The following is a 13889-nucleotide window of genomic DNA, read 5'->3' on the forward strand; positions in this document are numbered from 1 at the left end:
AATAACTTGTTATAGTACTGAGCTATGTGCAAACAATTCCTTTTGCTAATAATAAAGGTGTAAGTAAGTAACATTGTTATTGTAAGATGACAAACTGGACTTCCTGGATGGTCTTTGCAAGATGTAAATAATCAATTAAGTCTTGCAAAATGGTTACTCCATTATTGACCTGGAGGGTTGTACACAGTTCTTTCCTCTTAGTGAAAGCCACGGTTCACCCAAAGCAGATAATTTTTCTCCTCATCTCCTACCTGGAGATGAGCCACAAAAAATGGAGACTTCAAGATCTAACAACTCTACTTCCAAGGAGGAAGGAGAAACCATAGCTCGATGGAACCAGTTGTGATGGAATCTGTTCTCATCCAATTTGAATGCCCAGCTTCTTGTCCTCCAGAGATATTTATCTGTTCTAGAGAACTGTTCCTGGGATGAGTTTTCCTGTGACCAAGGACTGTGCCTCCTCCCATCCTACCTTTGCGATGGTTACCACAACTGCCACGACAGGACGGACGAAGCCAACTGCACCACGAAGCACAAAGGTATGGAGTTAGAAACCAACTTGGGTCACCCTCACATTCCCAAAGATGTGTGTGACACAAAGTCCAATATCAGGGGAAAGACAAGGTCAAGCTGAGGGCACGTCTACACTGACCATTTAATGCAGTTCCAAAATGGAATTGAAGGAACTAGTTTCGCTATGCAAATGATTCCATAGATCAGTGTTTCTCAACCTGGGGGTTGAGACCCCTGTGGGGGTCGCAAGGGGATGTCAGAGGGGTCACCAAAACCATCAGGAAACATAGTATTTTCTGTTGGTCGTGGGGGTTCTGTGTAGGAAGTTTGGTCCAATTCTATCATTGGTGGGGTTCTGAATGCTATTTCATTGTGGGTGAACTATAAACCCCAACAACTACAACTCCCAAATGTCAAGGTCTACTTTCCCCAAACTCCACCAGTGTTCACATTTGGGCATATTGAGTATTTGTGCCAAGTTTGGTCCAGATCCACCATTGTTTGAGTCCACAGTATTCTCTGGGTGTAGGTGAACTACAACTCCAAAAACTCAAGGTCAATGTCCACCAGACCCTCCCAGTATTTTCTCTTGATCATGGGCATTCTGTGTGCCAAGTTTGATTCAATTCCATCATTGGTGGAGTTCAGAAGGCTCTTTGATTTTAGGTGAACTATAAATCCCAGCAACTCCAACATTTCCAAATGACAAAATCAATCATCCCCAACCCCACCAGTATTCAAATTTGGGCATATCGGGTATTTGGGATTTGAAAATACATCCTGCATATCAGATATTTGCATGACGATTCATAACAGTAGCAAAATGACAATTATGAAGTAGCAACAAAAATAATGTGATGGTTGGGGGTCATCACAACATGAGGAACTCTATTAAGGGGTCACAGCATTAGGAAGGTTGAGAAACACTGCCATAGATAATCCTGGAACCAATTTAAATCTTAGACAATAATTACATCAACCAGAGTACGGATGCACTTTAAGGGCTTTTTGCATGCTTTTGTGAGTGTTTGCCGTTGAAACTAGCTTTAAACTGCATTAAATGGTCAGTGTAGATGGCATCTGAGAGGGGACCACAGGCCTAAAGTTACCCACTGATCCCCAGACTCAAGTAGGATTGAATTTATTTGAAGTATTGATAAAGCATTTCCAAAAGTAGGAACATTTGCTCCCTAACCAATAGGTAAAGATGCCAGTTGTGAAATAGTGGATACGATTTAAATAGTAATGTTGTACATCCAGAAATCGGAGGAGGAAATAACCTTTGGATTACAATTCTAGCTAGTAAGGCTAGTGATGGATCTTGGAAGTTGAAGGCCAAAAGAAACATTGGTTTGTTCTTAAGGCCAGCCCATCCATCACCTTGACATGTTTCCCTTTGTATTCTTGCAGATTGTGGGGGGACCCTAACCAGCTTGGAGGGGCGATTCTTTTCCCCAAATTTCCCCCAGCCTTACCCACATCTCCAGGTGAGTGAGTCCCAGGGCCTAGAGGATGGAGATCTATCCTCGCCATCTATGCCCCGGACTGACATATGTTGGACATGGGTTGGGTCACGATGCCTTGTCTGTGCCACCATTGTTGGTCCAGCCCAATGGGCTTCCACAGCAGGCCCTTCTACTTGCAGCTCTGCCTCTGGCACATTTCGGTGCCCCTCGGCCATGTGATCGACCTCCGCTTCCACAACTTCAGCCTCGAGTCTCAGGAGGAGTGCAACTACGACTTCGTGGAGGTCTACGACAGCGCAGGGATGGGAGCAACCAGCATCATGGGAAGGTATGGAAGCATGTTGTTATTTATTCATTCAGTCACTTCCGAGTCTTCATGACCACATGGACCAGCCCACGGCAGAGCTCCCTGTTGGCCATGGCCACCCCCAGCTCCTTCAAGGTGCAACTATGACTTTGTGGAGGTCTACAACAGCAACCAGCTAGATGGGAGCAACCAGCATCATGGGAAGGTATGGAGGCATGCTGTTGTTTATTTATTCAGTCACTTCCGACTCTTCATGACCTCTTGGACCAGCCCACGGCAGAGCTCCCTGTTGGCCATGGCCACCCCCATCTCCTTCAAGGTGCAACTATGACTTTGTGGAGATTTACGACAGTGCAGGGATGGGAGCAACCGGCATCATGGGAAGGTATTTATTTATTTATTTATTTTATTTTATTTGATGCATTTATTAACCGCCATTCTCAGCCCTTTAGGGCGACTCATGGCGGTGTACACACATATAAAAGACAATTTACAAAGAGGCAATTACAACAACATATAAACTACATAACAATTACAAAAACTACACTAAAAATCCGCTTCGTTTCATAGTGGAATCATAAACCAATCTCATATTCCTTGTTCCATTCCAATCATCTTCACCACATTGTTATAGCACTTAATTAAATGCCTTCTCGTTATGGAGGTATGCTGTTGTTTATTCGTTCAGTCACTTCCAACTCTTCATGATCTCATGGACCAGCCCATGCCAGAGCTCCCTGTTGTCCATGGCCACCCCCAGCTCCTTCAAGGTGCAACTATGACTTTGTGGAGGTTTACGACAGTGCAGGGATGGGAGCAACCAGCATCATGAGAAGGTATGGAAGCATGTTGTTGTTTATTCATTCAGTCACTTCCAACTTTTCATGACCTCCTGGACCAGCCCACGGCAGAGCTCCCTGTTGGCCATAGTCACCCCCAGCTCCTTCAAGGTGCAACTATGACTTTATGGAGGTCTACAACAGCAACCAGCTGGATGGGAGCAACCAGCATCATGGGAAGGTATGGAGGCATGCTGTTGTTTATTTATTCAGTCACTTACGACTCTTCATGACCTCTTGGACCAGTCCACGGCAGAGCTCCCTGTTGGCCATGGTCACCCCCAGCTCCTTCATGGTGCAACTACGACTTTGTGGAGGTCTACGACAGCGCAGGAATGGAAGCAATCAGCATCATGGGAAGGTATGGAGGCATGTTGTTGTTTATTCATTCAGTCACTTCCAACTCTTCATGATCTAATGGACCAGCCCAAGCCAGAACTCCCTGTTGGCCATGGCCACCCCAGCTCCTTCAAGGTGCAACTATGAATTTGTGGAGGTCTACGACAGCGCAGGGATGGGAGCAACCAGCATCATGGGAAGGTATGGAGGCATGTTGTTGTTTATTCGTTCAGTTGTTTCCGACTCTTCATGACCTCATGAACCAGCCCATGCCAGAGCTCCCTGTTGGCCATGGCCACCCTCAGCTCCTTCAAGGTCAAGCCAGTCATTTAAAGGATACCATCCATGTGCCTTACCCTTGGTTGGCCTCTCTTCCTTTTTCCTTCCCCTTTCCTCAGCATCATTCTCTTCTCCAAGCATTCCTGTCTTCTCATTATGGCGGCATCTTCTTCCCCAAAGGTAAAGAAGAATTCAAACATAAGTGTCTCCACTTTCTTCTATGTTGAGTGGGGGGTGGATCAATAGGCGCAGTTCATTGTGTGATGAGTATACTGGTTTAATTCAATTTGTGTGCAAGGTCTTTTATGTTCTGTTCTGCACACTGAGAACATTTTGATGGAGTGACTCATAAATATGTCGCTTTTGTACCCATAGATTCTGCGTCCATGGATTCAACCATTCACAGCTTGATTTTTAAAAAATAAGAACGAAATCTTTGATTTTGCCATTTTATATTATGGACAACATTTAAGAGACCATTGTATATATTATGATTTATAGATTTTGGTATTGACAGGAGATCCTAGAACCAAACTCTTGGAGATACCAATTGAAACCAGGTCTCCAGAGCTCAAACCACTATGCCATGCTGGCTCCTTCCATACAGCACAATACTAGTGAAGTCATTTCTGGATTATACATCCTTGTGTTATTCATTTTCTATTTCCACAGCTGGAATTCCTTTGTTGACACAAAGGGATAAATAATAACCCAAAAGGAGAGATTGGCTGTCATGGCTTCAAAAAGGGCCCAGCTGGCACATTAGACCTCTGAATAGAACTATTTTACATTGCAAGATTGATTGAAGATACTATTCATAGAATCCTGGATTAAGTCCCCATAGTGTCCCTCTCTCTCTCATCTACCTTCTCATTGCAGTCCATCCTTGCTTTCCATTGAAATGAGGCTCTTTCTGAAATCCCCCTTCCGCAGCTTCCTTTTCTCCACAGGTTCTGCAACTCCAACATGCCTCCTGTTCTGACCTCGTCGCAGCACGTCATGACTATCCTTTTTGTGGCAGACGAAGGAATCGCAGACAGCGGCTTCTTTGCCACTTACCGGGCCTACAATGCAACAGAAAGTAGGTGAAGATGGGTTGGTGTAGGTGAAGATGTCTCCGGGTTCCTTTGGGGCACCTTCAGTGGAGACAGAATGGGTTACCCAGCTTTGTTATTGCCATTTCCTTTATAGGGTGTAGCATGTTGAAGAGCATGAGCGCATAGTGCCAGCACTAGATACACAGCTTTGTTGATCTATTCTATTTAGGGCTGGGCGGTTTCGTTTCGTTAATTTGTAATTCGTTAAAAATTCGTTTTTTTTTTATAACGAAGCGATAACGAACCATTCTGGAGCAACTTAAAAACGAAACGAATTTTTAAATTCGTTTTGTAAAAGCTTCGGATTTGTTATGTATTCGTTTCGTTATCGGTTTGAGGTCATTTTGTTATTATTTCCGCATGTCTGGGGCAAGTTTTATAGTTGTTTTTTGTTTAATTAGTGAAAAAAAATTATAATATCACACCAACAGTCAACAACAGAGGGAGAGGGAAGCTTCAGAAGTTCCCCCTGTCCCATTTGGAGGTTTTTTAGCATATTGCGCGGTCGCGTCCGCCATTAACGAATCGATTCGTTATTGTTTCGTATTTGTTTCGTTAATGTTTCGTAATTTTGTAATATCGAACTTTTTAAAAGAAAAATTTCGGAATTCTTTTAAATATCAAAACACAAAAACCCCCAAAAAACGAATCGATTTTAGAAACAAATTTTTCCGTTGTTACCCAGGCCTAATTCTATTCTATTTATTTATTTATGTATTGTATTTATATTTTTCCCTTCTCATCCCGAAGGGGGCTCAGGGTGGATCACAGACCACATACACAGCAAACATTCAATGCCGTTTAAACAGACAGGATAGACCATAGCTAGAGGTATATGGCGGCATTTTTCCCAACTTCACCATCCTGGAGGTTGTGCTCAATTCCAGCCACATGAGGGTGCTGTCACTCCATCCTCTAAGACAATGGTTCTCAACCTGTGGGTCCCCAGATGTTTTGGCCTTCAACTCCCAGAAATCCTAACAGCTGGTAAACTGGCTGGGATTTCTGATAGTTGTAGGCCAAAACACCTGGAGACCCACAGATTGAGAACCACTGCTCTATGACAAAGGGCCTTTGATGACAGACTTCCTTTATTTGCTCCCCGACATTTTATGGTGCTGTAAAATACCCCCCTGCTTAAATGATGCCTGATTTCTCTACTCACAGCACACAACTGTTTTTGAACTACTAAGGTGGACAGTGAGCTAGGCTAAAGGCCGGGTGTTCACCCTGACCCGTGCTTCAAACTGCAAACCTTTCAATTGGTGTGATTTATTACTGGTGGTGATTAACCAGCTGTGCTAAAGCCCGGCCCTATAAACCACCACAGCTTTAGTAGAAGGCGTTGTGTAAGGCTAACGACTCAAGATTTACTCATATATCATGATACGATAATGGTTGAGATTATTATAAGGAGTCATTCCTCCAAAGGGAGCTTGCTCCAAAGCTCATTATTTGTCACAAGAGAGGTTTTATTCAAGGAAGGAGGGTTCAGGGGAAAAGTAGAAGGAGAAGAAAGAAACTGGGACATTTTAAATGCATCTGAACTAATGAGGTGGCAGATAACAAAGGAAGACTGTCATTTCCAAATTGGCACCATTAGAAAGTATGAAAACCTATCATTTGCACAAAGCCAGAAGGAAAATCCTTAGATGCTTTAGAAGTTATATAACAGTAACTAAAGAACAACACACAAAAACAGGGGAATTCCAGACAACAAAAAATCAGGGCCAGCTAATTACCTCCTAACAAAGGATTCCCCCAGACAGTAAGAAGCGACACCTTGAAACTGCTTGGCCATTAAATGCTAATCAGGGTGGCCAATTAAAACCCTAACTCAAGAGTTCTTTCTCCCACTCTGGACTTTATTCCACAGATATATAAACCCATTTTTTTTGTTTCCAACAGACCTCACAACCTCTGAGGATGCCTACCATAGGTGCAGGCAAAATGTCAGGAGAGAATGCTTCTGGAACATGGCCATACAGCCCCAGAAAACTCACAACAACCCAGCTTTGGAGGTTGTTTTTTTATTCAGGATGGAGCAATGATATAATTGAAAACTTTCCCTTCTGGAGCTCACTGGAGACACAACTACTCACTTCTTTAACTAGTTGTCTCTTGGTTTGGTTTTGGGTAGGATCAAGGGAGCCTTGGGGTTAATGCACAATGTTTATCTCCCTGTTCTAACCACATTGCCTTTTGTCCCCAATTCCTGGTGCCAACAATAAAGGCTCAAATTCATACCACATCCATATTCATTTGTCTCGATGATGGGACAGAGAAATCAGCCACAGAAATGAAAATCTTGAGTTGGCACATGGGGAGGGGAGACCCGGCATCGGCCCCGTATCTCCTGAGAAGAACTCTGTTTGTTTATTCACAGACTTCGGTCCTTCTGGGATGACATACCCTTTGGCAGTTTTTTGTTTCTTTGTTTATCAAGGCCTGTAATTATGGCTTAGTCTTTAAAGGGCTGGGGACGGGGAGGAGGGCAGGTCATTAACCCCAAAGCCTGTGTTCTCATGCAAAATGTCATATTATCTCAGAAGGATGAAAAACTCAGCTCCGTTTCCCAAGCTAGATCTGGGAGTTGTGATGATACAGTTCCATATTATTGGTTCCTTATAATCCATGTTCCCAGGGCCCTATCATTGTGTATTTTTTCCTCTTTCTCTCTCCTCCCAATTGCATGGCGATCTTTCCAGAAACATGTGGGCCCTTTGAGTTTGCCTGCAGAAATGGCGAGTGTCAGGCGGAGAGGTTGGTGTGCGACGGATGGCACGACTGTCCAGACGGAAGCGACGAACTCAACTGCACCACCATCTCCTACCCATCTTTTGGTGAGTCTCATTCATTGCTGCTTTGCCTTGTTAACTGCCACTGGCTTTGACTTATAGCAATCCTATGAACCTCCCAGTCCTCTTATTGTCCGGTAGTCCACGCTCTGGTTACATCCCGTATAGACTACTGCAACTCTCTCTACGTGGGGTTGCCTTTGAAGACGGTCCGGAAGCTTCAACTAGTCCAACGAACAGCAGCCAGGTTGTTAACAGGAGTGGTGCTCAGGGAGCATACAACTCTCTTGTTGCACCAGCTCCACTGGCTGCCAGTTTGCTACCGGGCACAATTCAAAGTGCTGGCTTTGGACTATAAAGCCCTAAACGGTTCTGGCCCAACTTACCTGTCCGAACGTATCTCCCCTTACAAACCACTGAGGTCTTTAAGATCATCTGGGGAGGCTCTGCTCCCAGTCCCGCCGTCGTCACAAGCACGAGAGACAGGGCCTTCTCAGTGGTGGCCCCTCAGCTATGGAACACCCTCCCTAGGGAAATCAGATCTGCTCCCTCCCGCTTGACATTTTGGAGGCAAGTTAAAACGTGGCTATTTGAGCAAGCATTTACAAATACAGAGTAGCTAATATAGGAGATCGAATGACCTGACAATGGAATTTGGACAATGCTTGAGAATAATGAGACGCTGATGATGTTGTTTTTATTGCTTTTGTGATGTTTTATATTGTGTAATGTTTTTATCTATATTATGTTTTATGTGTACTGATTTGTTGGAAACCGCCTTGAGTCACGAATTGGCTGAGAAAGGTGGAATGCAAATACAGTAAATAAATAAGTAAATAAATAGTCAAGAAGCCCTGCTCAGGTCTTGCAAAGTCAAGGCAACTGTGGCTTCTTCGACTCATTTCATCCATCTGGAAAGAGGCCTTCCTTTTTCCCTACCGTCTTCTGCTTTTCTAATGAGTTCTGTCCAAAATACAACAGCCTCAGTTTGGTTATTTCGGTTTCTAGGTAAAGTCCTTGCTTGATTTGCTCCAGGACCCATTTACCTGTCTTTCCAGCAGTCCACAAGAGCCTCAAAACTCTCTTCCAGCAACACATCTCAAATGGGTTTATTTTCTTCCTTCACTTTCCAGCTTTCAGAGCCATGTAAAGGAATGGAACTGCAATAACATGGACAATTCCAACCATCCCTATTTTTTTTTTTTTTTGGTATGTCAGGAGCGATTTTTGTATGTAGGTCTTCTTTTGCCTTCTTTAAATGGGGTAAACTTACTTTCACTGGGCAAAATGGCCTGATAGGGAGCAGTGAATCTCGAAGGAGCGATGCTTTCGTCCGATACAAAGATGACCTGCAGCCAGATGGAGTTGGTGTTGATGGTTGCTGGTGCCACAGTGCCACAGTACCTGAGAAAGCCATCCAATCAACAACTACAACTCCCAGAAGTCCATCACATTGAGCCATGGCAGTTAAAGTGATGTCAAACTGCCTTCTTTCTGCAGTGTAGATGCATTGAGAGAGTCGAACAAGGGACTGTCCCCAAGTACATGGAGAAACTGCAAGTTTCTTCTGGTGTGAGAGAATTGGCCGTCTGCAAGGACGTTGCCCAGAGGATGTTTTGATGTTTTACCATTCTTGTGGGAGACTTCTCTCATGTCTTTGCATGGGGAGCTGGAGTTGACAGAGGAAGCTCAACCTGCTCTCCCCAGATTTGAACCGCTGACCTATTGGTCAGCAGTCTTGCTGGCACAAGGCTTTAACCTACTGTGCCACCGGGAGCACTATCTCTGGTGAAAAAGTGTTATTCAAGTGTTGGAGAGAGATACTGATCACATAGTCACCAATGTTCTGCTAACATTGAGCCCCCAAACCATAATGGGACGACCTGATCCCAATGGGCTGCACTCCTTCACATGTGCCAATGCTACTTGACTCATGTCACTCCTTCCTCTTCTTTCTTGCCCCCTCGACAGAGCCCTCCTGTGAACTGATTGAGGTAGAGATGTGTTTGGGCCTCAGCTACAATACCACCTCCTTCCCCAACATCTGGCTGGCCATCCCAGATCAGCAAGGGGCCGAAGAGATACTCCAAGACTATCTGGTGGGTAAGACTGGAAGGAGCTGGGAATTAGACTGGGAGAGGGGCAAACACCAGGCCGGTAGCCATGGAGAGAGACTTTCTAAATTCCAAGGCAACCTTACTATGGCCATAGACAGGGAACAAATTGCAGTTGCTATGTCCCGATGCTACAGAGTGCTCTGAGTTGTCGTTTGACAAGGTCTTGAGCCTTCTACACCAAAGTATCCAACCCAAGATTCCGTTTCAAGCAGTGTCAAGCTATTTTGTTTATCATGTCTTAGCATTATGCTAAATGTCCTTTGACCAGAAGCTGGCCACTTGGAGTGCCTCTGATGTCTCTGTGAGAAGCTCCTCCATTGTGCATGTGGCAGGGCTCAGGTTGCATTGTAGTAAGTAGTCTGTGCTTTGCTCTTCTCCATACTTGCATGTCGTGGGCTCCACTTTGTGGCCCCATTTCTTAAGGTTGGCCCTGCATCTCATGGTGCCAAAGCACAGCCTGTTCACCAGCTTCCAGGTCATCCACTCTTCTGTGTGCCCAAAAGGGAGTTTCTCATTCAGTCTCAGCCACTCATTGAGGTGCTGGGTTTTAACCTGCCACCTTTGGACCCTTGCCTGCTGAGGTGTTCCTGCGAGTATCGCTGTAGATCTTAGGAAGCTGTTCCTTGATTTAAGGTATTAGCATGCTGGCTGATATCCCACAGAGGATAGGCTGGAGATGTCAATGCCTTGGTCCTTTCATTGATGTCTGGTATTTCTCGGCAGATGTCAGGTGATGCAAAACCAGCTAAACAGTGTAATTTCTCCAGTGGTGTAGTGTGTAGGCATTCTGTTATAATGTGGCATGTCTCATTAAGAGCCACATGCACTGTTTTAATGTGGTGAGCTGTTTTCCACACTGGGCATGCGTATTCAGCAGCAGAGTAGCGAAGTACAAGAGCAGATGTCTTCGCTGTGTCTGGTTGTGATCCCCAGGTTGTGCCAGTCAGCTTTTGTATGATATTATTTCTAGCACCTACTTTTTAATTTGATATCCAAGCAGTGCTTCTTGTAGGTCAGAGCACGGTCCAGAGTGACTCCCAGATATTTGGGTGTACTGCAATGCTCCAGTGGGATTCCTTCCAGGTAATCCTCAGACCTCTCAACAAAAGATTGCTCCAAGCACTGCCAGGGAATCAAATGCTAATCAAGGTGATCAGTTGAAACATTCACACCTAGCTCCAACAGACAAGAGTCCTTTGTCCCACCCTGGTCATTCCACAGATATATAAACCCTTTTTCCTAGTCCCAACAGACCTCACTACCTCTGAGGATGCTTGCCATAGATGCAGGTGAAACGTCAGGAGAAAATGCCTTTAGAACATGGCCATATAGCTCGAAAAAACCTACAACAACCCAGTAATCCTCAGAGCTCAAGATGCTTGTCTATTCTTAAGGTGAAAAGCACATGTCTGCATTTTAGAGAGATTAGGAATCAGCTGTTTTCCTCTGAAATGGGCAGTTAGAGCACCTAAATAGAGCTTCTGTTCAACCATTCCAAAGCTTCTCGCTTGGGCGGTGATGGCATGATTGTCAGCATAGATGGAATTCTCTGTCCCTTCTGGCCGTGGCTGATCATTTGTGTAAATGTTAAACATTGATGGAGCAAGCACGCTTCCCTGAGGCAGGCTGTTCTTTTGTTTTCACCATCAAGCTGCATTAATGTTACAAGGTAGATGTACCCTGAGAAATAGTCTGGGTTCTGGCCTGACAGATGCACCTTTTGCACCTTCTTTTCCAGATGCTGAAGGACCTGGCCTGCTACCCACACCTCCGCTTGTTCATTTGTGGCCTCTTTGTCCCCAAATGCACGCCAGACGGGGGCATCCTCCAGCCCTGCCGCTCCGTCTGTTTGGACACCGAACAGCGGTGCCAGCAGCCCCTCAGCCTCCTGGGGGTCACCTGGCCCCTCAACTGCAATGTCCTGCCCGACTCCAGCAACCCCTCAGAGTGTTTCATGCCCTGAGAAGTGGGCCCCATGTGACCAAAGGAAGGAGCGAAGCCTTGGAGTCAACAGGGTGGATTGGAGGTCCCTTGTGGCCTCTTCCAGATCTATGATTCTTTGATTCTAGCCTTGTCCTAAGTCAAAATGTCAACTGAGAAAGCCTACTGGTATGGCATCCTATAGGTTGCTCCCCAAAAGTTTGCTAGGAGAAGGGTGGGGAACATCACAACCTTGTGCCAAATCCAGCTGATCTACGATCTGTCTGTTTCTCTGAAGTTCTCCAGATGGGTTTCTTCTCTTTTTCATGATACTACAATGAGTGCTGTAGAAAGGAATCTCATTACCTTAAGCCAAATCTGACCATCTTGAAGTCTCAATCTGTCTCTTTGAAGTTCTCCATATGGTTTTTCCCTCTTCTCCGTAACACTGCAATGAGTCTTGAAAGGAACCTCCCTACCTTAAGCCAAATCCAGCCATCCTGAGGTCTCAATCCCCTCCCCACCTTCTTCATAATACTACAATGAATGATAACGAACCTCATAGCATCTACACAGCGGAACTGATGCAGTTTGGCAACCCTTGAATTGCCATGATTCAATGTAACAGAATCCTGGACACTGTAGTTTTTACAAGCCTTCTCTATCGAAGAGTGCAAAACACAATTTCCAGGATTCCATTGCATTGAGCCACATCTGTTAAAGCAGTGTTTCTCAACCTTCCTAATGCTGCAACCCCTTACAGTTCCATGTGTTGTGGTGACCCCCAACCATAACATTAATTTCGTTGCTAATTCATAACTGTAATTTTGCTACTGTTATGAATCATCATGTAAATATCTGATATGCAGGATTTATCTTCATTCACTGAACAAAATTTGGCACAAATCCCTGATATGCCCACATTTGAATATTGGTGGGGTTGGAAGGGATTGATTTTGTCATTTAGGAGTTGTAGTTGCTGGAATTTATACTTAACCTACAATCAAAGAGCATTCTGAACTCCACCAATGATAGACTTGAACCAAACCTGGCACAAAGTTCTCCCATGACAAACAGAAAATACTGGAAGGGCATGGTAGGCACTGACCTTGAGTTTTGGAGTTGTAGTTCACCAACATCCAGAGAGCACTGTGGAATCGAACAATGTTGGATCTGGACCAAAATTGGTACAAATACTCAATATGCCCAAATGTGATCACTGTTGGGATTTGGGGGAAATAGACCTTAACATTTGGGAGTTGTAGTTGCTTGGATTTATAGTTCACCTACAATCAAAGAGCACTCTGAACTCCACCAATGATAGACTTGAACAAAACTTGGCACACAGAACTCACATGACCAACAGAAAAATACTAGAAGGGTTTAGTGTGCATTGGCCTTAAATTTTGGAGTTGTAGTTCACCAACATCCAGAGAGCACTATGGACTCAAACAATGATGGATCTGGACCAAACTTGGCACAAATACCCAATATGCCCAAGTGTGATCACTGATGGAATTTGGGTGAAATAGACCTTGACATTTGAGAGTTGTAGTAGCTGGGATTTATTGTTCACCTACAATCAAAGAGCATTCTGAATCCCACCAACGAGTGAATTGGGCCAAACTTCCCACACAGTACCCCCACAACCAACAGAAAATACTGTGATTTCTGATGACCTTTGGCAACCCTTCTGACACCCCCTCATGATCCAATCAGGGGTCCTGACCCCCAGGTTGAGAAATGCTGCATTAAAGTGACGTCAATCCGCATTAATTCCACATCATAATTGCACCCTAAGTTGACTCTCATTCAGGTTAGCGATTGAAATTTAGACGTATGCACTTTAATGTCGCCTGCCATCATAATTCAAACTGATCCATGCTGAAGCCTTTCCGATTGATTTTAAGCAGCGTCCATCCCAAATGAACCAATGAGTAGATTTTTCAAATAATGTTAATGGGTTCGAATGTAAATACTTACAGTTGTTTCTTAGCAGTCACATTTCTCCTGTCTCTCATGTGAGCATGCGCCAACTGAAAACGAAGCATGAGTGTTTCCATCGAAATAATGTTGTCCATATGCAAATGTATGCAAATTTAATCGATTAAACATTATGCAGTTAATGCGCCAAGATGTCATTAATCTCAAGACTGCCCTAATAATAATTTCAGCAACAAAGAAGGACAATCTATTCTTCTTGTATTGGATTAT

At 44.4% G+C, this 13889-nt stretch overlaps 1 protein-coding gene across 1 annotated transcript in view; it reads left to right on the forward strand.

Moving 5' to 3' along the window:
* Positions 1-13801, forward strand: part of MFRP (membrane frizzled-related protein) — a 33234-nt gene extending 19433 nt beyond the window's left edge. Inside the window, exons 7-13 of the mRNA XM_060787567.2 lie at positions 414-539; positions 1924-2000; positions 2159-2307; positions 4694-4824; positions 7549-7683; positions 9610-9737; positions 11494-13801. Of these exons, the coding sequence (XP_060643550.2) occupies positions 414-539; positions 1924-2000; positions 2159-2307; positions 4694-4824; positions 7549-7683; positions 9610-9737; positions 11494-11718 (971 nt within the window). The 3' untranslated portion in view covers positions 11719-13801. The remainder of the gene's footprint in view (positions 1-413; positions 540-1923; positions 2001-2158; positions 2308-4693; positions 4825-7548; positions 7684-9609; positions 9738-11493) is intronic.
* The last annotated feature ends 88 nt before the right edge of the window (positions 13802-13889 follow it).

Source organism: Anolis sagrei, chromosome 7, assembly GCF_037176765.1.
Source record: "Anolis sagrei isolate rAnoSag1 chromosome 7, rAnoSag1.mat, whole genome shotgun sequence".
Lineage (NCBI taxonomy): Eukaryota > Metazoa > Chordata > Lepidosauria > Squamata > Dactyloidae > Anolis > Anolis sagrei.